Here is a 23,915-nt window from a genome sequence, read left to right on the forward strand (position 1 = left end):
TAGTACACCTGGTCTCTATTCCCATTGATTAGTACACCTGGTCTCTATTCCCATTGATTAGTACACCTGGTCTCTATTCCCATTGATTAGCACACCTGGTCTCTATTCCCATTGATTAGTACACCTGGTCTCTATTCCCATTGATTAGCACACCTGGTCTCTATTCCCATTGATTAGTACACCTGGTCTCTATTCCCATTGATTAGTACACCTGGTCTCTATTCCCATTGATTAGCACACCTGGTCTCTATTCCCATTGATTAGTACACCTGGTCTCTATTCCCATTGATTAGCACACCTGGTCTCTATTCCCATTGATTAGTACACCTGGTCTCTATTCCCATTGATTAGTACACCTGGTCTCTATTCCCATTGATTAGTACACCTGGTCTCTATTCCCATTGATTAGCACACCTGGTCTCTATTCCCATTGATTAGTACACCTGGTCTCTATTCCCATTGATTAGCACACCTGGTCTCTATTCCCATTGATTAGCACACCTGGTCTCTATTCCCATTGATTAGTACACCTGGTCTCTATTCCCATTGATTAGTACACCTGGTCTCTATTCCCATTGATTAGTACACCTGGTCTCTATTCCCATTGATTAGTACACCTGGTCTCTATTCCCATTGATTAGCACACCTGGTCTCTATTCCCATTGATTAGCACACCTGGTCTCTATTCCCATTGATTAGCACACCTGGTCTCTATTCCCATTGATTAGTACACCTGGTCTCTATTCCCATTGATTAGTACACCTGGTCTCTATTCCCATTGATTAGTACACCTGGTCTCTATTCCCATTGATTAGTACACCTGGTCCCTATTCCCATTGATTAGTATATATAAGTGTGCCCTTTTGTTTACCGTTGTCCTGGCGATTATTGTTACAATGTCCGTTGTTTCGTGTGAGTACCTGTGTTATGTTGTTTTGGGCTTTCGTGCCACGTATATTACGGGTCTCGTGATAATCATTGTGCGATTGTGTTATTTAGTCGAGGTACTCCTCGCTCTTTTCTTTTGGGGTTCAACCCTGTTCTTTATGTGTACGTGTTTGTTTGGTCTTCATCCCCGTGCCTTTTACGTAGAGAAATAAAAACTCCTATTACGCATTCCTGCGCCTGTCTCCCGATCCTCAATACCAACGTGACAAATGGCCTCATGGTGACGTCCCCGAGCAGTTTCCTTCCTGTCCTGCAGCTCAGTTCAGATGAACGACTGGGTGGGTTTAACACATCATCCGCGGTATCATTATACTATACTCCTTCTTAGCGAGGCATTGGAAAACCTCCCTGGTCTTTGTGGTTGAATCTTCGTTTGAAATTCACTGCTCGACTGAGGGACCTGACAGATTATTCTATGTGTGGGGTACAGAAATGAGGTAGCCATTTAAAAAAATAATGTAAATCACCCAGTTACCAATGTGAATCCTCTACCTCGTCTCCTCCCCCATCTGATGATTAGGCTGCTTACACTCATTGAGAGTGGCCTCCTGAGTCCTTCTGTGGTTGGCCGATGCAGTAAAACACGTGTGTGTGTATATATACAGTATATATTTTATTTTGCAAAGCTGTCATCAAGGCAAAGGGTAGCTATTTGAAGAATCTCAAATATAAAATATATTTTGATTTGTTTAACACTTTTTTTGGTTACTACATGATTCCATATGTGTTATTTCATAGTTGTGATGTCTTCACTATTATTCTACAATGTAGAAAATAGTAAAAAAAAATAAAGAAAAACCTTTGAATGAGTAGGTGTTCTAAAACTTTTGACCAGTAGTGTATATATGCTACATGCATAATAAATACTGTATATATTTCATTTATTTTTTTGCTGTCCTTTGGACGTCCCACAGGCCAGGGGGCCCCGGGGCTTCAGTCCCGGTAAGCCCCTACATTATGCCGGCCCTGATTTGTGGTGAGTACATGCGGGCGTCATCTTTATGCCCCTTGGCCAATGGATGCACGTCAAGACTCAACTGTCGGAGCTCCCATCTCTTCTTTCGCGACGTAGGCTGTTGAGAGTGACATGGATCCGCTGCGACGACTTCTATCCAAACTTTTGACCTGAGAAGAAGCTTACTTCATTTTATGTCTTGAGTAAAACTGTTCGTTCGGACCATGAGTAAGTCACTTTTCCTTTGGGCTACTTGTTTAAAAAAAAAAAAAAAAGATTAATTTAGGTGGCATGAGCTGACAAGATGTACCCGTTGCGCGTTGCGCTATTCCAGATTGACAGAAAATGAGGCATGTTGTAATAACGCAACAGGCGTTTTTATTTTATTTCGTATGTTTGCAGTAGAATACCAATCTAAAAACACACGTTGTCTGCTTCAAAAAATAATTCCATTCCACATTCCAAAGTAGCCTAAACGTTTTGTTTTAGTTAGGCTATGTGGAACGTTTTCCATTGCGGTAGCCTATTGCTTTGCATTGAATAGTTGTATATAGTGAATGTTATTCTGTGTCAGTCCAGGATTTGTAGAGCAGCTGTTTTGACAATTAGATCGTTTATTTCGTAACGGTTTTATTTTTAAAACCTCAAAGTTAACATAATCTAAACTGGGGACAGTTTGGGGTCCTGTCTGTGTGTCACTGCAACTCCTCTCACAGGGAGGGGGGGCATATTTTAGGCACGGGTTGGTCCACTGGCCCAGGGTGGGTTGGGAGGGTTGGCCCTCTGGCCCAGGGTGGGTAGGGTGGGTTGGCCCTCTGGCCCAGGGTGGGTAGGGTGGGTTGGCCCTCTGGCCCAGGGTGGGTTGGCCCTCTGGCCCAGGGTGGGTAGGGTGGGTTGGCCCTCTGGCCCAGGGTGGGTAGGGTGGGTTGGCTCACTGGCCCAGGGTGGGTTGACCCTCTGGCCCAGGGTGGGTAGGGTGGGTTGGCCCTCTGGCCCAGGGTGGGTAGGATGGGCTGGTCCACTGGCCCAGGGTGGGTAGGGTGGGCTGGTCCACTGGCCCAGGGTGGGTAGGGTGGGTTGGCCCTCTGGCCTAGGGTGGGTTGGGTGGGTTAGTCCACTGGCCCAGGGTGGTTTGGGTTAATTAGTCCACTGGCCCAGGGTGGGTAGGGTGGGTTGGCCCTCTGGCCTAGGGTGGGTTGGGTGGGTTAGTCCACTGGCCCAGGGTGGTTTGGGTTAATTAGTCCACTGGCCCAGGGTGGTTTGGGTTAATTAGTCCACTGGCCCAGGGTGGGTTGGCCCTCTGGCCCAGGGTGGGTAGGGTAGGTTGGCTCACTGGCCCAGGGTGGGTAGGGTGGGTTGGCTCACTGGCCCAGGGTGGTAGTGTAGGTTGGTCCACTGGCCCAGGGTGGGTAGGGAGGGTTAGTCCACTGGCCCAGGGTGGGTTGGGTGGGTTGGTCCACTGGCCCAGGGTGGGTTGGGTGGGTTAGTCCACTGGCCCAGGGTGGGTTGGCCCTCTGGCCCAGGGTGGGTTGGGTGGGTTGGCCCTCTCGCCCAGGGTGGGTAGGGTGGGTTGGCTCACTGGCCCAGGGTGGGCAGGGTGGGTTGGCTCACTGGCCCAGGGTGGGTAGGGTGGGTTGGCTCACTGGCCCAGGGTGGGCAGGGTGGTTTGGCTCACTGGCCCAGGGTGGGTAGGGTGGGTTGACTCACTGGCCCAGGGTGGGTAGGGTGGGTTGGCCCTCTGGCCCAGGGTGGGTAGGGTTAGTCCACTGGCCCAGGGTGAGCGAGGTGCGGGCTGGTAAATGTATGGCCTAGCTTCCTTCCTGTTATTGGTGCAGAGTTCCCAGTGTTTGAAGAGGACATAAGAGACTCTGTTAGATGATCAGATATCTAAGACAGTGGTTCTCAAACCTCTCCTGGACCCCAGACATTTCCCCATGTAGTTGTAGCCCTGAACTAGACCAAGACATTGTCAGGTTCACCTGTTCATTTGGGAAAGGGACGTTCTCTCTGTCTGTTTTAGACTCTCCGTTAGTCACCCCCTCCACTAACATTGTTGGGGGCGAGCACCAGTTCATGCATTTTAGTAGTCCTGAACCAGCTCAAAATCCATCTAGTCAAGGGTTTGGTATCTAGTGGACTAGTTGAATCAGGTGTGCTATTTCTGGAACAGTTAGAAAACCCCAGGTAGGATATACTAGCCAGCTAGATCTAGTCAGGGTTAAATAAAGCTAGCCAGCTACAGTTAGCCAGCTTCAGTTAGCCAGCTAGATCTAGTCAGGGTTTAATAAAGCTAGCCAGCTTCAGTTAGCCAGCTAGATCTAGTCAGGGTTTAATAAAGCTAGCCAGCTTCAGTTAGACGGCTTCAGTTAGCCAGCTAGATCTAGTCAGGGTTCAATAAAGCTAGCCAGCTACAGTTAGCCAGCTTCAGTTAGCCAGCTAGATCTAGTCAGGGTTTAATAAAGCTAGCCAGCTACAGTTAGCCAGCTTCAGTTAGCCAGCTAGATCTAGTCAGGGTTTAATAAAGCTAGCCAGCTTCAGTTAGACGGCTTCAGTTAGCCAGCTAGATCTAGTCAGGGTTGTATCAAGATAGCCAGCTTCAGTTATCCAGCTTCAGTTAGCCAGCTAGATCTACTCAGGGTTTAATAAAGCTAGCCAGCTTCAATTAGCCATCTTCTGTTAGCCAGCTATATCTATTCAGGGTTTATTAAAGCTAGCCAGCTTTAGTTAGCCAGATTCAGTTAGCCAGCTTCAGTTAGCTAGCTATATCTACTCAGGGTTTAATAAAGTTAGCCAGCTTCAGTTAGCCATCTTCTGTTAGCCAGCTTCAGTTAGCTACACATTGACATGATTCGTTGACAGTAGGTGAGGGCGAGAGGTCCTTTATAAACACAAACTCACGTTCTTGACAACTTCCTTCACAACAGCTCTGCTCTGGTCCGCTAAACGCAAGAAGTATGAATGCGCTGACTTCTGCAGAGGCCGTATCTACTTTCTATTCAAACTTAGTAACTGTTTACAAAATAAAATCACTGGACGAGTTCATGATGATTTATTTTGTAGACGTTTACTAAGTTTATATAGAAAGTAGATGTGACAATTGCCTGCCACAGTGTGCTTCCATTGAACTATCTTGTGTCGATAAAAACAGCTGGACGTAATGACGTACAGCAGGTCTACTGTCGTCTTTAGTAGAGTTGGGAGTTAGTTGGTGACCAGAGTACTTGAATGTCGGAAGAGAGCCATAGGAAATCCCCGATGTCCTGCGCTGGCAGGTGAGTTAGCCGATTCATTGTTTGCGGCAGCAGCTGTAGCCTAATACGATTGCTAGAATGTTACTTGTGTAGCCTATAGTTTGATTTAACTCTTCTGCGAGCTGTTTGAGAAACTAACAGTCGGTTTGTCTGCTAGCATACCGATGGGCAGCCATTGTTAAGGCAGAATCAACACTTGTTATCATCACGTTGTCTCTCATGATGTGTATGCGATGTTTCCAAAGATAAAATGTCCATCCTTTTCCATATTCTATATGTGATGATATCAGATCTACCTCAAGGAGGGTAAAAGAGTAGCTGCATTAGAATGACAAATTCATGAAACAGATGCCGTATCTTAATTTGAGCCAGTTTCACACAGCAGGCAAATAATCCTGCAGCAACAGGAAGATGTGATGTGTTATGTGGATTATAATTAATTGGCGTTTTTATATTTGTATTTTTTTATATTTTTAGTATTGATCATGTTTCATCGCTGCAACTCCCCAACGGGCTCGGGAGAGGCGAAGTTCAAGATATGCCTCCTCCGAAACATGACCCGCCAAGTCACACTGCTTCTTAACACACTGCTCGCGTAACCCGGAAGCCAGCCGCACCAATGTGTCTGTGGATACACCGTTCGACTGACCACTGAAGTCAGCTTGCAGGCCCTCGGCCCGCCACAAAGAGTCGCTAGAGCTCAATGAGCCAAGGAAAAGCTCCCCGGCCAAAAAACCCTGCCCTAAATTTTAAGTGGAAATGACAAACTTTAGAAGTCTTTTTAAACCTCGAATACACTACATGTTTGCATTGCTATGCCTGAAAATTCCTGAAACAACAGGATGATCAAATTAAGATACGGCATCTGTAGCACAGCAGGAAGATTTTGAACTTTACTTTCCTTTCCATGTCCTGTAATGACTACAACATCATCTGTCTATGTCCTGTAATGACTACAACACCATCTGTCCCATGTCCTGTAATGACTACAACACCATCTGTCCTGTAATGACTACAACACCATCTGTCCCATGTCCTGTAATGACTACAACACCATCTGTCCCATGTCCTGTAATGACTACAACACCATCTGTCCTGTAATGACTACAACAGCATCTGTCCCATGTCCTGTAATGACTACAACACCATCTGTCCTGTAATGACTACAACACCATCTGTCCCATGTCCTGTAATGACTACAACATCATCTGTCCCATGTCCTGTAATGACTACAACACCATCTGTCCTGTAATGACTACAACAGCATCTGTCCCATGTCCTGTAATGACTACAACACCATCTGTCCTGTAATGACTACAACCGCATCTGTCCCATGTCCTGTAATGACTACAACACCATCTGTCCCATGTCCTGTAATGACTACAACACCATCTGTCCTGTAATGACTACAACATCATCTGTCCATGCCCTGTAATGACTACAACACCATCTGTCCCATGTCCTGTAATGACTACAACATCATCTGTCCATGCCTTGTAATGACTACAACATCATCTGCCCATGTCCTGTAATGACTACAACATTATCTGCCCCATGTCCTGTAATGACTACAACACCATCTGTCCTGTAATGACTACAACATCATCTGTCCATGCCCTGTAATGACTACAACACCATCTGTCCCATGTCCTGTAATGACTACAACATCATCTGTCCATGCCTTGTAATGACTACAACATCATCTGCCCATGTCCTGTAATGACTACAACATCATCTGTCCCATGTCCTGTAATGACTACAACATCATCTGCCCATGTCCTGTAATGACTACAACATCATCTGTCCTGTAATGACTACATCATATGTCCCATGTCCTGTAATGACTACAACACCATCTGTCCTGTAATGACTACAACACCATCTGTCCTGTAATGACTACAACATCATCTGCCCATGTCCTGTAATGACTACAACATCATCTGTCCCATGCCCTGTAATGACTACAACATCTGTCCTGTAATGACTACAACATCATCTGCCCATGTCTTGTAATGACTACAACATCATCTTCCCATGTCCTGTAATGACTACAACATCATCTGTCCCATGTCCTGTAATGACTACAACACCATCTGTCCCATGTCCTGTAATGACTACAACATCATCTGTCCTGTAATGACTACAACATCGTCTGTCCTATGTCATGTAATGACTACAACACCATCTGTCCATGTCCTGTAATGACGACAACATCATCTGTCCCATGTCCTGTAATGACTACAAAACCATTTGTCCCATGTCCTGTATCGACTACAACATCATCTGTCCATGTCCTGTAATGACTACAACACCATCTGTCCCATGTCCTGTAATGACTATATCGTCTGTCCCATGTCCTGTAATGACTACAACATCATCTTAACATCTCTTATCTTCTCTTGTCATTACAGGTGAGATGGACATGGATCTCCCTCCTCCTCCCTCCCCACTCCCCCCTTCCACCCCCCGCATCCCACAGCGGTCTCCCTCTACCCCCGACACTGCCTCACCTCCCTCCCCTAGCCCCCTCCCCCGTGCATCCCAACCCTCCCTCACCTCGACTCCCTCAGACTCCCCCAAATTCATCCCATCGTCAGTCTCTCGTTCACCTTCACCTCCCACTTCCTCTCCTCCTCACTCCATCCCTTCATCAGCTTCCTCTCCTTCTCCTCTCCCCATCACCCCAAAACCATCCGTTCATTCACCCGCTGCCTCTACCTCTACCCCATCCACCTCTCCTGCCCCCCGACGTTGGGGCTTTGCGGCCCCCTCCACCTCTCTAGCCCCCTCGTCCTCTCCTGCCCCCCGAAGTCGGGGCTTTGCGGCCCCCTCCACCACTCTAGCCCCCTCGTCCTCTCCTGCCCCCCGAAGTCGGGGCTTTGCTGATCTGGCTAAACGTGTGGTGATGCAGGAAAGACTGAAGAAAGCTGAGCTGGAGGAGGCTGAAGCGGGTGAGGAAGGTAAGGAAGGAAGGAGGGAGAGAGAGAGAGAGACAGACAGAGGGGGAGGAAGGAAGGTAGGAAGGAGGGGGAGAGAAAGAGACAGACAGAGGGGGAGGAAGGAAGGTAGGAAGGAGGGGGGGGGGGGAGAGACAGACAGAGGGGGAGTAAGGAAGGAAGGAAGGAGGGGGAGAGAGAGAGACAGACAGAGGGGGAGGAAGGAAGGTAGGAAGGAGGGGATGAGAGAGAGAGACAGACAGAGGGGGGAGTAAGGAAGGAGGGAGAGAGAGAGACAGACAGAGGGGGGAGGGAGGAAGGAAGGAAGGAGGGAGAGAGAGAGACAGACAGACAGACAGACAGAGGGGGGAGGAAGGAAGGAGGCAGAGAGAGAGACAGACAGACAGACAGAGGGGGGAGGAAGGAAGGAAGGAAGGAGGGGATGAGAGAGAGAGAGACAGACAGAGGGGGGAGGAAGGAAGGAAGGAGGGAGAGAGAGACAGACAGACAGACAGAGGGGGGAGGAAGGAAGGAAGGAGGCAGAGAGAGAGACAGACAGACAGACAGAGGGGGGAGGAAGGAAGGTAGGAAGGAGGGGGAGAGAGAGAGGCAGACAGAGGGGGGAGGAAGGAAGGTAGGAAGGAGGGGGAGAGAGAGAGACAGAGGGGGGAGTAAGGAAGGAGGGAGAGAGAGAGACAGACAGAGGGGGGAGGAAGGAAGTATCCTGTCGTTTAGACTTGGCCATAAATCTAGCTACCAAGTCTCTGAAATCATCCATCGTGGGTCTATCTACCAAACAGCATGCATGATGGGAGTTTGGTCGTTGGCCTTTATGTCAAAGTTAGAGCTGTCCTCCGCCCTGATTGGCTGTCGCCTCGCTGAAATTTACAAAATTGTTCAACTCTGATCGCAAGCTCAACCGTTAAGTCGCTGTGTCTCCTAGTGTCTCATCCTTCCATTGGCCATTTTTGGTTGCAGGTAGCTGGTAGTCGGGGAGGAAGTCACCATGGGTATTGAGATGCAGCCGAGGGAGAGGAAGTCACCATGGGTATTGAGATGCAGCCGAGGGGAGGAAGTCACCATAGGTATTGAGATGCAGCCGAGGGGAGGAAGTCACTATAGATATTGAGATGCAGCCGAGGGGGGAAGTCACCATAGGTATTGAGATGCAGCCGAGGGGGGGAAGTCACCATAGGTATTGAGATGCAGCCGAGGGGAGGAAGTCACCATAGATATTGAGATGCAGCCGAGGGGAGGAAGTCACCATAGGTATTGAGATGCAGCCGAGGGGAGGAAGTCACAATAGGTATTGAGATGCAGCCGAGGGGAGGAAGTCACCATAGGTATTGAGATGCAGCCGAGGGGAGGAAGTCACTATAGGTATTGAGATGCAGCCGAGGGGAGGAAGTCACCATAGGTATTGAGATGCAGCCGAGGGGAGGAAGTCACCATAGATATTGAGATGCAGCCGAGGGGAGGAAGTCACCATAGGTATTGAGATGCAGCCGAGGGGAGGAAGTCACCATAGGTATTGAGATGCAGCCGAGGGGAGGAGGTCACCATAGATATTGAGATGCAGCCGAGGGGAGGAAGTCACCATAGCTATTGAGATGCAGCCGAGGGGAGGAAGTGACCATAGGTATTGAGATGCAGCCGAGGGGAGGAAGTGACCATAGGTATTGAGATGCAGCCGAGGGGAGGAAGTCACCATAGGTATTGAGATGCAGCCGAGGGGAGGAAGTCACCATAGATATTGAGATGCAGCCGAGGGAAGGAAGTCACCATAGGTATTGAGATGCAGCCGAGGGGAGGAAGTCACCATAGATATTGAGATGCAGCCGAGGGAAGGAAGTCACCATAGGTATTGAGATGCAGCCGAGGGGAGGAAGTCACCATAGATATTGAGATGCAGCCGAGGGGAGGAAGTCACCATAGCTATTGAGATGCAGCCGAGGGGAGGAAGTCACCATAGGTATTGAGATGCAGCCGAGGGGAGGCAGTCACCATAGGTATTGAGATGCATCCGAGAGGAGGAAGTCGCCATAGGTATTGAGATGCAGCCGAGGGGAGGAAGTCACTATAGGTATTGAGATGCAGCCGAGGGGAGGGAGTCACCATAGGTATTGAGATGCATCCGAGGGGAGGAAGTCACCATAGGTATTGAGATGCAGCCGAGGGGAGGAAGTCACCATAGATATTGAGATGCAGCCGAGGGAAGGAAGTCACCATAGGTATTGAGATGCAGCCGAGGGGAGGAAGTCACCATAGATATTGAGATGCAGCCGAGGGGAGGAAGTCACCATAGCTATTGAGATGCAGCCGAGGGGAGGAAGTCACCATAGGTATTGAGATGCAGCCGAGGGGAGGAAGTCACCATAGGTATTGAGATGCAGCCGAGGGGAGGAAGTCACCATAGGTATTGAGATGCAGCCGAGGGGAGGAAGTCACTATAGGTATTGAGATGCAGCCGAGGGGAGGCAGTCACCATAGGTATTGAGATGCATCCGAGAGGAGGAAGTCGCCATAGGTATTGAGATGCAGCCGAGGGGAGGAAGTGACCATAGGTATTGAGATGCAGCCGAGGGGAGGAAGTCACCATAGGTATTGAGATGCAGCCGAGGGGAGGAAGTCACCATAGGTATTGAGATGCAGCCGAGGGGGGGAAGTCACCATAGGTATTGAGATGCAGCCGAGGGGAGGAAGCTTAGCGGTTAAGAGTGTTAAGCCCGTAACCAAAAGGTTGCTGGTTCAAATCCCCCGAGCCTGACTAGGTGAAAAATTGGCCAATGTGCCCTTGAGCAAGGCACTTAACCCTAATTGCTCCTGTAAATCGCTCTTGATTACAGCGTCAGCTAAATGACTCAAATCTGACATTTAAAAGGTAGAGGTTATTGGAGATGGAGGAAGCCACTAGAGGTTATTGGAGAGGCAGCCGAGAGGAGGAAGCCACTAGAGGTTATTGGAGAGGCAGCCGAGAGGAGGAAGCCACTAGAGGTTATTGGAGAGGCAGCCGAGAGGAGGAAGCCACTAGAGGTTATTGGAGAGGCAGCCGAGAGGAGGAAGCCACTAGAGGTTATTGGAGATGGAGGAAGCCACTAGAGGTTACTGAGATGCAGCCGAGAGGAGGAAGCCACTAGAGGTTACTGAGATGCAGCCTAGAGGAGGAAGCCACTAGAGGTTACTGAGAGGCAGCCGAGAGGAGGAAGCCACTAGAGGTTATTGGAGATGGAGGAAGCCACTAGAGGTTACTGAGATGCAGCCGAGAGGAGGAAGCCACTAGAGGTTACTGAGATGCAGCCGAGAGGAGGAAGCCACTAGAGGTTACTGAGATGCAGCCGAGAGGAGGAAGCCACTAGAGGTTACTGAGATGCAGCCGAGAGGAGGAAGCCACTAGAGGTTACTGAGATGCAGCCGAGAGGAGGAAGCCACTAGAGGTTACTGAGATGCAGCCGAGAGGAGGAAGCCACTAGAGGTTACTGAGATGCAGCCTAGAGGAGGAAGCCACTAGAGGTTACTGAGATGCAGCCTAGAGGAGGAAGCCACCAGAGGTTATTGGAGATGGAGGAAGCCACTAGAGGTTATTGGAGATGGAGGAAGCCACTAGAGGTTACTGAGATGCAGCCTAGAGGAGGAAGCCACTAGAGGTTACTGAGATGCAGCCTAGAGGAGGAAGCCACTAGAGGTTACTGAGATGCAGCCGAGAGGAGGAAGCCACTAGAGGTTACTGAGATGCAGCCTAGAGGAGGAAGCCACTAGAGGTTACTGAGATGCAGCCTAGAGGAGGAAGCCACTAGAGGTTACTGAGATGCAGCCTAGAGGAGGAAGCCACTAGAGGTTACTGAGATGCAGCCTAGAGGAGGAAGCCACTAGAGGTTACTGAGATGCAGCCCGCTGTCTCCTTGGCCAGGTCTGATTGATTTGAACCTGATTTGGTTCAGGTGGATCCAGTATAGTACCAGTGTAGTATCAGTGTAGTGTCAGTATAGTATCAGTGTAGTATCAGTGTAGTGTCAGTATAGTGTCAGTATAGTACCAGTGTAGTATCAGTGTAGTATCAGTGTAGTGTCAGTATAGTACCAGTGTAGTATCAGTGTAGTATCAGTGTAGTATCAGTGTAGTACCAGTGTAGTATCAGTGTAGTGTCAGTATAGTACCAGTGTAGTATCAGTGTAGTATCAGTGTATTGTCAGTATAGTACCAGTGTAGTACCAGTGTAGTATCAGTGTAGTATCAGTGTAGTGTCAGTATAGTACCAGTGTAGTATCAGTGTAGTATCAGTGTAGTGTCAGTATAGTACCAGTGTAGTATCAGTGTAGTATCAGTGTAGTGTCAGTATAGTACCAGTGTATTATCAGTATAGTACCAGTGAATATCAGTGTATTGTCAGTGTAGTATCAATGTATTGTCAGTATAGTACCAGTGTATTATCAGTGTAGTGTCAGTGTAGTATCAATGTATTGTCAGTATAGTACCAGTGTATTATCAGTGTAGTGTCAGTGTAGTGTCAGTGTATTGTCAGTATAGTACCAGTGTAGTATCAGTGTATTGTCAGTATAGTATCAGTGTAGTATCAGTGTAATGTCAGTATAGTACCAGTGTATTATCAGTGTAATACCAGTGTATTGTCAGTGTAGTGTCAGTGTGTTATCAGTGTAGTATCAATGTATTGTCAGTGTAGTGTCAGTGTATTGTCAGTGTAATGTCAGTGTAGTATCAGTGTAGTGTCAGTGTAATGTCAGTGTAATGTCAGTGTAGTATCAGTGTAGTGTCAGTGTAATGTCAGTGTAGTATCAGTGTAGTGTCAGTGTATTGTCAGTGTAGTATCAGTGTATTGTCAGTGTAGTATCAGTGTATTGTCAGTGTAATGTCAGTGTATTGTCAGTGTAATGTCAGTGTATTGTCAGTGTATTGTCAGTGTAGTATCAGTGTAGTATCAGTGTATTGTCAGTGTATTGTCAGTGTATTGTCAGTGTAGTATCAGTGTAGTATCAGTGTATTGTCAGTGTATTGTCAGTGTAATGTCAGTATAGTACCAGTGTATTATCAGTGTAGTGTCAGTGTAGTATCAATGTATTGTCAGTATAGTACCAGTGTATTATCAGTGTAGTGTCAGTGTAGTGTCAGTGTATTGTCAGTATAGTACCAGTGTAGTATCAGTGTATTGTCAGTATAGTATCAGTGTAGTATCAGTGTAATGTCAGTATAGTACCAGTGTATTATCAGTGTAATACCAGTGTATTGTCAGTGTAGTGTCAGTGTATTATCAGTGTAATACCAGTGTATTGTCAGTGTAGTGTCAGTGTGTTATCAGTGTAGTATCAATGTATTGTCAGTGTAGTGTCAGTGTATTGTCAGTGTAATGTCAGTGTAGTATCAGTGTAGTGTCAGTGTAATGTCAGTGTAGTATCAGTGTAGTGTCAGTGTAATGTCAGTGTAATGTCAGTGTAGTATCAGTGTAGTGTCAGTGTAATGTCAGTGTAGTATCAGTGTAGTGTCAGTGTATTGTCAGTGTAGTATCAGTGTATTGTCAGTGTAGTATCAGTGTATTGTCAGTGTAATGTCAGTGTATTGTCAGTGTAATGTCAGTGTAATGTCAGTGTATTGTCAGTGTATTGTCAGTGTATTGTCAGTGTAGTATCAGTGTATTGTCAGTGTATTGTCAGGGTATTGTCAGTGTAGTGTCAGTGTAGTGTCAGTGTATTGTCAGTGTAGTATCAGTGTATTGTCAGTGTAGTATCAGTGTATTGTCAGTGTAATGTCAGTGTATTGTCAGTGTAATGTCAGTGTATTGTCAGTGTATTGTCAGTGTATTGTCAGTGTAGTATCAGTGTATTGTCAGTGTATTGTCAGGGTATTGTCAGTGTAGTGTCAGTGTAGTGTCAGTGTATTGTCAGTGTAGTATCAGTGTATTGTCAGTGTAATGTCAGTGTAGTGTCAGTGTAGTGTCAGTTTATTGTCAGTGTAGTATCAGTTTATTGTCAGTGTATTGCCAGTTTAGTATCAGTGTATTGTCAGTGTGTTATCAGTGTAATGGCAGTGTAGTATCAGTGTATTGTCAGTGTGTTATCAGTGTAATGGCAGTGTAGTATCAGTGTAATATCAGTGTAAATCTGTGTATTGTCAGTATAGTACCAGTATAGTACCAGTGTAGTATCAGTGTAGTATCAGTGGTATAGTACCAGGTGGTAGCTGTCTACAACAGTCTCTAAGGTATAGTACCAGGTGGTAGCTGACTACAACAGTCTCTAAGGTACAGGGTATAGTACCAGGTGGTAGCTGTCTACAACAGTCTCTAAGGTACAGGGTATAGTACCAGGTGGTAGATGACTACAACAGTCTCTAAGGTACAGTACCAGGTGGTAGCTGTCTACAACAGTCTCTAAGGTACATGGTATAGTACCAGGTGGTAGCTGTCTACCACAGTCTCCAAGGTACAGGGTACAGTACCAAGTGGTAGCTGACTACAACAGTCTCTAAGGTGCAGGGTACAGTACCAGGTGGTAGCTGACTACAACAGTCTCTAAGGTATAGTACCAGGTGGTAGCTGACTACAACAGTCTCTAAGGTACAGGGTATAGTACCAGGTGGTAGCTGTCTACAACAGTCTCTAAGGTACAGGGTATAGTACCAGGTGGTAGCTGTCTACAACAGTCTCTAAGGTATAGTACCAGGTGGTAGCTGACTACAACAGTCTCTAAGGTACAGGGTATAGTACCAGGTGGTAGCTGACTACAACAGTCTCTAAGGTATAGTACCAGGTGGTAGCTGACTATAACACTGACAACACAGAGCAAAACATCCTTACGGGTCATCAACTCAAAATAATACTTTCATTAATCTTATTAATACTTTTATTAATCTTCTCTCCTCTGTCTCTCCTCTCCTTTGTCTCTCCTCTGTCTCTCCTCTCCTCTGTCTCTCCTCTCCTCTACTCTATCTCTCCTCTCCTCTGTCTCTCCTCTCCTCCATCTCTCCTCTCCTTTGTCTCTCCTCTATCTCTCCTCTCCTCTGTCTCTCCTCTGTCTCTCCTCTCGCTCCTCTCCTCTGTCTCTCCTCTCCTCTGTCTCTCCTCTCCTTTGTCTCTCCTCTCCTTTTGTCTCTCCTCTTGTCTCCTCCGCTACAGATGAGGATCCTGAGGAGGACTTGTCGTTTGAGGAGATGGAGGAGAAGGCCACGTCTGGAGATGCCAGAGCACAGACCAGTGTGAGTGAACACACGCAGTGATGTTTTAATGCTCGCTGGTTGTCCGATCATGACTGCGTCTATTCTCAGCCTTCTGGAACATTCAGAGCCCGTGCTCTGAACGTAACACACACACACACACACCCTCACACACACACCCTCACACACACATACATTCACACACCCTCACACACACACCAGTGGAAGATGATCTGAGTAGCACCCTCCGTTCTAAAAGGGTAAATTCCTGAGTGCTGCGATCTAGTTAGTGAGAACGTCTGCCCTGGCCAGCACTCAAATCATACACATTCCTCACTGCGACAGTGTCCCACACATACACACAGACAGGCATGCAGTTATGGGAGGGAGAGAGGGAGGGAGAGAGGGAGAGAGGGAGAGAGGGAGAGAGAGGGAGAGAGGGAGGGTGGGTGGGTGGGAGGGAGAGGGAGAGAGGGAGGGTGGGTGGGTGGGAGGGAGAGAGGGAGGGTGGGTGGGAGAGAGAGGGAGGGTGGGTGGGTGGGAGGGAGGGAGAGAGGGAGGGTGAGGGAGGGAGGGAGGGGGAGGTTGAGCAGTGAAAGTTAAGATTGGATATTGTCTTTCACTTGATCCGTCTCTAGGCATGCTGGGTAATGTAAGAAGAAGTCTGGGTAGTTCTGACTGGGCTTCTGTAGGCATGCTAGGTATTGTAGGAAGCCCCTACCTGGGGATGGCTCCAGTTGTTGGTTTATTACTGTAACTAACATGTCTCCTCCTTTAGCTGGGCAGATACTACCTGGGGTTGGCTGAGGAGAAGGAGGCGGAGCTTAATAACCGCCTGGCAGTTGATTGGCTGGTGCAGGCCGCTAAGCAGGGACGGAAGAGTGCAGCCCGTCTTCTACAGCGCTGCTGGATCCAGAGGAAAGGTAGAGGAGGACAGAAATACCACTTTATAGTTAACGTGTTACCCACGTCCTGAATACCACCCTGTAGTTCACTGGTTACCCACATTCTCAATACCACCCTGTAGTTCACTGGTTACCCACGTCCTGAATACCACCCTGCAGTTCACTGGTTACCCACATTCTCAATATCACCCTGTAGTTCACTGGTTACCCACGTCCTGAATACCACCCTGTAGTTCACTGGTTACCCACGTCTTGAATACCACCCTATGGTTACCCACGTCCTGAATACCACCCTGTAGTTCACTGGTTACCCACATCCTGAATACCACTCTGTAGTTCACTGATTACCCACGTCCTGAATACCACCATGTAGTTCACTGGTTACCCACGTCCTGAATACCACCCTGTAGTTCACTGGTTACCCACATTCTCAATACCACCCTGTAGTTCACTGGTTACCCACGTCCTGAATACCACCCTGTAGTTCACTGGTTACCCACATTCTCAATACCACCCTGTAGTTCACTGGTTACCCACATCCTGAATACCACCCTGTAGTTCACTGGTTACCCACGTCTTGAATACCACCCTATGGTTACCCACGTCCTGAATACCACCCTGTAGTTCACTGGTTACCCACATCCTGAATACCACTCTGTAGTTCACTGATTACCCACGTCCTGAATACCACCATGTAGTTCACTGGTTACCCACGTCCTGAATACCACCCTGTAGTTCACTGGTTACCCACGCCCTGAATACCACCCTGTGGTTACCCACGTCCTGAATACCACCCTGTAGTTCACTGGTTACCCACGTCCTGAATACCACCCTGTGGTTACCCACGTCCTGAATACCACCCTGTAGTTCACTGGTTACCCACGTCCTGAATACCACCCTGTAGTTCACTGGTTACCCACGTCCTGAATACCACCCTGTGGTTACCCACGTCCTGAATACCACCCTGTAGTTCACTGGTTACCCACATCCTCAATACCACCCTGTGGTCACCCACGTCCTGAATACCACCCTGTAGTTCACTGGTTACCCACGTCCTGAATACCATAGTCTAGTTCACTGGTTACCCACGTCCTCAATACCACCCTGTGGTTACCCATGTCCTGAATACCACCCTATGGTTACCCACATCCTGAATACCATCGTGTAGTTCACTCGTTACCCACGTCCTGAATATCACCCTTTAGTTCACTGGTTACCCACGTCCTGAATACCACCCTGTGGTTACCCACGTCCTGAATACCACCCTGTGGTTACCCACGTCCTGAATATCACCCCGTGGTTACCCACGTCCTCAATACCACCCCGTGGTTACCCACGTCCTCAATACCACCCTGTGGTTACCCACGTCCTCAATACCATCGTGTAGTTCACTGGTTACCCACGTCCTCAATACCACCCTGTGGTTACCCACATCCTCAATACCACCCTACGGTTACCCACATCCTCAATACCACCCTGTGGTTACCCACGTCCTCAATACCACCCCGTGGTTACCCACGTCCTCAATACCACCCCATGGTTACCCACGTCCTCAATACCACCCTGTGGTTACCCACGTCCTCAATACCACCCTGTGGTTACCCACGTCCTCAATACCACCCTGTGGTTACCCACGTCCTCAATACCACCCTGTGGTTACCCACATCCTCAATACCACCCTGTGGTTACCCACGTCCTCAATACCACCCCGTGGTTACCCACGTCCTCAATACCACCCCATGGTTACCCACGTCCTCAATACCACCCTGTGGTTACCCACGTCCTCAATACCACCCTGTGGTTACCCACGTCCTCAATACCACCCTGTGGTTACCCACGTCCTCAATACCACCCTGTGGTTACCCACGTCCTCAATACCACCCTGTGGTTACCCACGTCCTCAATACCACCCTGTGTGGTTCACTGGTTACCCACGTCCTGAAAACCAGCCTGTAGTTACCCACGTCCTGAATACCACCCTGTGTGGTTCACTGGTTACCCACGTCCTCAATACCACCCTGTGGTTACCCACGTCCTCAATACCACCCTGTGGTTACCCACGTCCTGAATACCACCCTGTGTGGTTCACTGGTTACCCACGTCCTGAAAACCAGCCTGTAGTAACCCACGTCCTGAATACCACCCTGTGCAGTTCACTGGTTACCCACGTCCTGTGTGTGCGTGTGTGCGTGTGTGTGTGTGTGTGTTTACTCTACCTGTGTGTGTGTGTGTGTGTGTGTGTGTGTGTGTGTGTGTGTGTGTGAACCTCCCAGGTATCGGTGAAGATAATGAGGAGGAGGTGCGTCGTCTGTCGACAGAGAGCAGGTTTGAGCAGACGGTCCGGAAGGCGGCCATGATGATGTTCAGGAAGCTGAACCCCGACAGGAAGGAGAAGATGGCGGTGTCTGAGATGATGGAGAACGTTGGACAGGTCAATGCTGTGCACGGTACGACACACACACACAATACTGGAAACACACACACACACCTGGGTGTACACACACACACCTGGAAACACGCACGCACGCACACACACACACACACACACTCACCTGGATACACACACACACGCACGCACACACACACCTGGATACACACACACACACACACACACCTGGATGTACACACACACACACACCTGGAAACACACACACACGCACACACACACACCTGGAAACACGCACGCACGCACACACACACACACACACACACACACACACACCTGGATACACACACACACACACACACCTGGATACACACACACACACACACACACACACCTGGATACACACACACACACACACACACCTGGATACACACACACACACACACACCTGGATACACACACACACACACACCTGGATACACACACACACCTGGATACACACTTAACCTTGAGCTCCACATTTCCCTGTTACTTTCTCTGGGAACAAGTTGGAGCTGATGAGTTTTGCAGTAAACTGGTAACTAACTAACTAACTAACTAACTAACTAACTACTACGTGAATTGCAACAGCACTAGGCTGCGTTCAAAACACATGTTGTATGCCGGTCCCAAAAATATTATTAAAACAATTCCACTATGTTTTCATCCTAAATATTATTAAAACAATTCCACTATGTTTTCATCCTAAATATTATTAAAACAATTCCACTATGGTTTCATCCTAAATATTATTAAAACAATTCCACTATGGTTTCATCCTAAATATTATTAAAACAATTCCACTATGGTTTCATCCTAAATATTATTAATACAATTCCACCATGGTTTCATCCTAAATATTATTAAAACAATTCCACTATGGTTTCATCCTAAATATTATTAAAACAATTCCACTATGGTTTCATCCTAAATATTATTAAAACAATTCCACTATGTTTTCATCCTAAATATTATTAAAACATTCCACTATCTTTTCCGGAACGTTCTGTGTTGCACCTTTAAGTCTAAGTGACTCTGTAATGTCGGCCAACAGGTGGCGCCACCACGGACCAAACCCAGAAAGTCCTGGAGAACATGGTCACTGGAGAGAGTAAGTGGGAGTGGTGTTCTCAAGGAGAGAGAGAAGTGAAGATTTAATGACTCATCTCTATCTCTGTCTCTATCTCTCCCTTTCTCTCTCTCTCTCTCCCTTTCTCTCTCTCTCTCTCTATCTCTCTCTCTCTCTCCCCCCTCTACCCCCTCTCCCCTCTACCCCTTTTCTCTATCTCTCTCTCCCTTTCTCTCTCTCTCTCTCTATCTCTCTCTCTCTCCACCCTCTACCGCCTCTCTCTCTCCTTCTCTCTCCCCTCTACCCCCTACTCTCTCTCTCTATCCCCTACCCCCCCCTCTCTCTCTCTTTCTCCCCTCTCTCTCTCTCTCTCTCTCTTCTCTCTCTCTCTCTCTCCCCCTCGTCTCTCTCTCTCTTCTCCCTCTCTATATAGCTGGTCAGTTTGTTGACTTGGATGACTTTGTAGAGATCACTAAGAGGTATACTCAGGGCATGGCCCCCAGCACCGGCTCTACCCAGAGCCAGGGCCCTGCACAAACCTCTGGAGAGAAGGTACAGCACTCACACACACACACACACACACACACACACACACACAGAGAGAGAGAGAGGTGAGCCAGGGCCCTGCACAAACCTCTGGAGAGAAGGTACAGCACTCACACACACACACACACTCACACAGAGTGAGTCAGAGCACAACAGGCCTCTGGGGAGAAACTACATCTAGTCAGCATCCTAAATGACCCTACAGCTGGTCAGCATCCTAAATGACACTACATCTAGTCAGCGTCCTAAATGACACTACAGCTGGTCAGCATCCTAAATGACACTACATCTAGTCAGCGTCCTAAATGACACTACATCTAGTCAGCATCCTAAATGACACTACATCTAGTCAGCATCCTAAATGACACTACATCTAGTCAGCGTCCTAAATGACACTACATCTAGTCAGCATCCTAAATGACACTACAGCTGGTCAGCATCCTAAATGACACTACATCTAGTCAGCATCCATAAATTAATCTGCAGCTGGTCAGCATCCTAAATGACACTACATCTAGTCAGCATCCTAAATGAACACTACAGCTGGTCAGCATCCTAAATGAACACTACAGCTGGTCAGCATCCTAAATGACAGTACAGCTGGTCAGCATCCTAAATGAAGCTACAGCTGGTCAGCATCCTAAATGAATCTACAGCTGGTCAGCATCCTAAATGAATCTACAGCTGGTCAGCATCCTAAATGAATCTACAGCTGGTCAGCGTCCTAAATGACACTACATCTAGTCAGCATCCATAAATTAATCTACAGCTGGTCAGCATCCTAAATGAACACTACAGCTGGTCAGCATCCTAAATGAACACTACAGCTGGTCAGCATCCTAAATGACAGTACAGCTGTTCAGCATCCTAAATGACACTACATCTGGTCAGCATCCTAAATGACACTACAGCTGGTCAGCATCCTAAATGACGCTACAGCTGGTCAGCATCCTAAATGAATCTACAGCTGGTCAGCATCCTAAATGAATCTACAGCTGGTCAGCATCCTAAATGACACTACAGCTGGTCAGCATCCTAAATGACACTACATCTAGTCAGCATCCTAAATGACACTACATCTAGTTAGCATCCTAAATGACCCTACAGCTGTTCAGCATCCTAAATGAACACTACAGCTGGTCAGCATCCTAAATGACACTACAGCTGGTCAGCATCCTAAATGAATCTACAGCTGGTCAGCATCCTAAATGACACTACAGCTGGTCAGCATCCTAAATGAATCTACAGCTGGTCAGCATCCTAAATGAATCTACAGCTGGTCAGCATCCTAAATTACACTACAGCTGGTCAGCATCCTAAATGACACTACATCTAGTCAGCATCCTAAATGACACTACATCTAGTCAGCATCCTAAATGACACTACATCTAGTCAGCATCCTAAATGACACTACATCTAGTCAGCATCCTAAATGACACTACAGCTGGTCAGCATCCTAAATGACACTACAGCTGGTCAGCATCCTAAATGACACTACAGCTGGTCAGCATCCTAAATGACACTACAGCTGGTCAGCATCCTAAATGACACTACAGCTGTCCAGCATCCTAAATGACACTACAGCTGACCAGCATCCTAAATGAATCTACAGCTGGTCAGCATCCTAAATGACACTACAGCTGACCAGCATCCTAAATGACACTACAGCTGGTCAGCATCCTAAATGAATCTACAGCTGGTCAGCATCCTGAATGACACTACAGCTGGTCAGCATCCTAAATGACACTACATCTAGTCAGCATCCTAAATGACACTACAGCTGTCCAGCATCCTAAATGACACTACAGCTGGTCAGCATCCTAAATGACACTACAGCTGGTCAGCATCCTAAATGACACTACAGCTGGTCAGCATCCTAAATGACACTACAGCTGGTCAGCATCCTAAATGAATCTACAGCTGGTCAGCATCCTAAATGAATCTACAGCTGGTCAGCATCCTAAATGACACTACAGCTGGTCAGCATCCTAAATGAATCTACAGCTGGTCAGCATCCTAAATGACACTACAGCTGGTCAGCATCCTAAATGAATCTACAGCTGGTCAGCATCCTAAATGAATCTACAGCTGGTCAGCATCCTAAATGAATCTACAGCTGGTCAGCATCCTAAATGACACTACAGCTGGTCAGCATCCTAAATGACACTACATCTAGTCAGCATCCTAAATGACACTACATCTAGTTAGCATCCTAAATGACCCTACAGCTGTTCAGCATCCTAAATGAACACTACAGCTGGTCAGCATCCTAAATGACACTACAGCTGGTCAGCATCCTAAATGAATCTACAGCTGGTCAGCATCCTAAATGACACTACAGCTGGTCAGCATCCTAAATGAATCTACAGCTGGTCAGCATCCTAAATGAATCTACAGCTGGTCAGCATCCTAAATTACACTACAGCTGGTCAGCATCCTAAATGACACTACATCTAGTCAGCATCCTAAATGACACTACATCTAGTCAGCATCCTAAATGACACTACATCTAGTCAGCATCCTAAATGACACTACATCTAGTCAGCATCCTAAATGACACTACAGCTGGTCAGCATCCTAAATGACACTACAGCTGGTCAGCATCCTAAATGACACTACAGCTGGTCAGCATCCTAAATGACACTACAGCTGGTCAGCATCCTAAATGACACTACAGCTGTCCAGCATCCTAAATGACACTACAGCTGACCAGCATCCTAAATGAATCTACAGCTGGTCAGCATCCTAAATGACACTACAGCTGACCAGCATCCTAAATGACACTACAGCTGGTCAGCATCCTAAATGAATCTACAGCTGGTCAGCATCCTGAATGACACTACAGCTGGTCAGCATCCTAAATGACACTACATCTAGTCAGCATCCTAAATGACACTACAGCTGTCCAGCATCCTAAATGACACTACAGCTGGTCAGCATCCTAAATGACACTACAGCTGGTCAGCATCCTAAATGACACTACAGCTGGTCAGCATCCTAAATGACACTACAGCTGGTCAGCATCCTAAATGAATCTACAGCTGGTCAGCATCCTAAATGAATCTACAGCTGGTCAGCATCCTAAATGACACTACAGCTGGTCAGCATCCTAAATGAATCTACAGCTGGTCAGCATCCTAAATGACACTACAGCTGGTCAGCATCCTAAATGAATCTACAGCTGGTCAGCATCCTAAATGAATCTACAGCTGGTCAGCATCCTAAATTACACTACATCTAGTCAGCATCCTAAATGACACTACATCTAGTCAGCATCCTAAATGACACTACATCTAGTCAGCATCCTAAATGACACTACATCTAGTCAGCATCCTAAATGACACTACATCTAGTCAGCATCCTAAATGACACTACAGCTGGTCAGCATCCTAAATGACACTACAGCTGGTCAGCATCCTAAATGACACTACAGCTGGTCAGCATCCTAAATGACACTACAGCTGGTCAGCATCCTAAATGACACTACAGCTGTCCAGCATCCTAAATGACACTACAGCTGACCAGCATCCTAAATGAATCTACAGCTGGTCAGCATCCTAAATGACACTACAGCTGACCAGCATCCTAAATGACACTACAGCTGGTCAGCATCCTAAATGAATCTACAGCTGGTCAGCATCCTGAATGACACTACAGCTGGTCAGCATCCTAAATGACACTACATCTAGTCAGCATCCTAAATGACACTACAGCTGTCC

At 47.4% G+C, this 23,915-nt stretch overlaps 1 protein-coding gene across 2 annotated transcripts in view; it reads left to right on the top strand.

Moving 5' to 3' along the window:
* The first annotated feature begins 1,954 nt into the window (after positions 1–1,954).
* The window catches only part of LOC110516987 (wolframin), a 45,171-nt gene continuing 23,210 nt past the window's right edge, over positions 1,955–23,915 (top strand). Inside the window, exons 1-7 of one of the 2 annotated variants that reach the window (XM_090209862.1) lie at positions 1,955–2,131; positions 7,566–8,114; positions 15,214–15,293; positions 16,030–16,174; positions 18,430–18,603; positions 19,636–19,692; positions 20,084–20,202. In XM_090209862.1, coding sequence (XP_090065988.1) covers positions 2,128–2,131; positions 7,566–8,114; positions 15,214–15,293; positions 16,030–16,174; positions 18,430–18,603; positions 19,636–19,692; positions 20,084–20,202 — 1,128 coding nt within the window. In that variant the 5' untranslated portion in view covers positions 1,955–2,127. The remainder of the gene's footprint in view (positions 2,132–7,565; positions 8,115–15,213; positions 15,294–16,029; positions 16,175–18,429; positions 18,604–19,635; positions 19,693–20,083; positions 20,203–23,915) is intronic. The other variant, XM_090209863.1, reaches the window with a different exon arrangement.

The sequence above is a fragment of the Oncorhynchus mykiss genome, chromosome 19 (assembly GCF_057628025.1).
Source record: "Oncorhynchus mykiss isolate SJ-2025 chromosome 19, ASM5762802v1, whole genome shotgun sequence".
NCBI classification, from domain to species: Eukaryota; Metazoa; Chordata; class Actinopteri; order Salmoniformes; family Salmonidae; genus Oncorhynchus; species Oncorhynchus mykiss.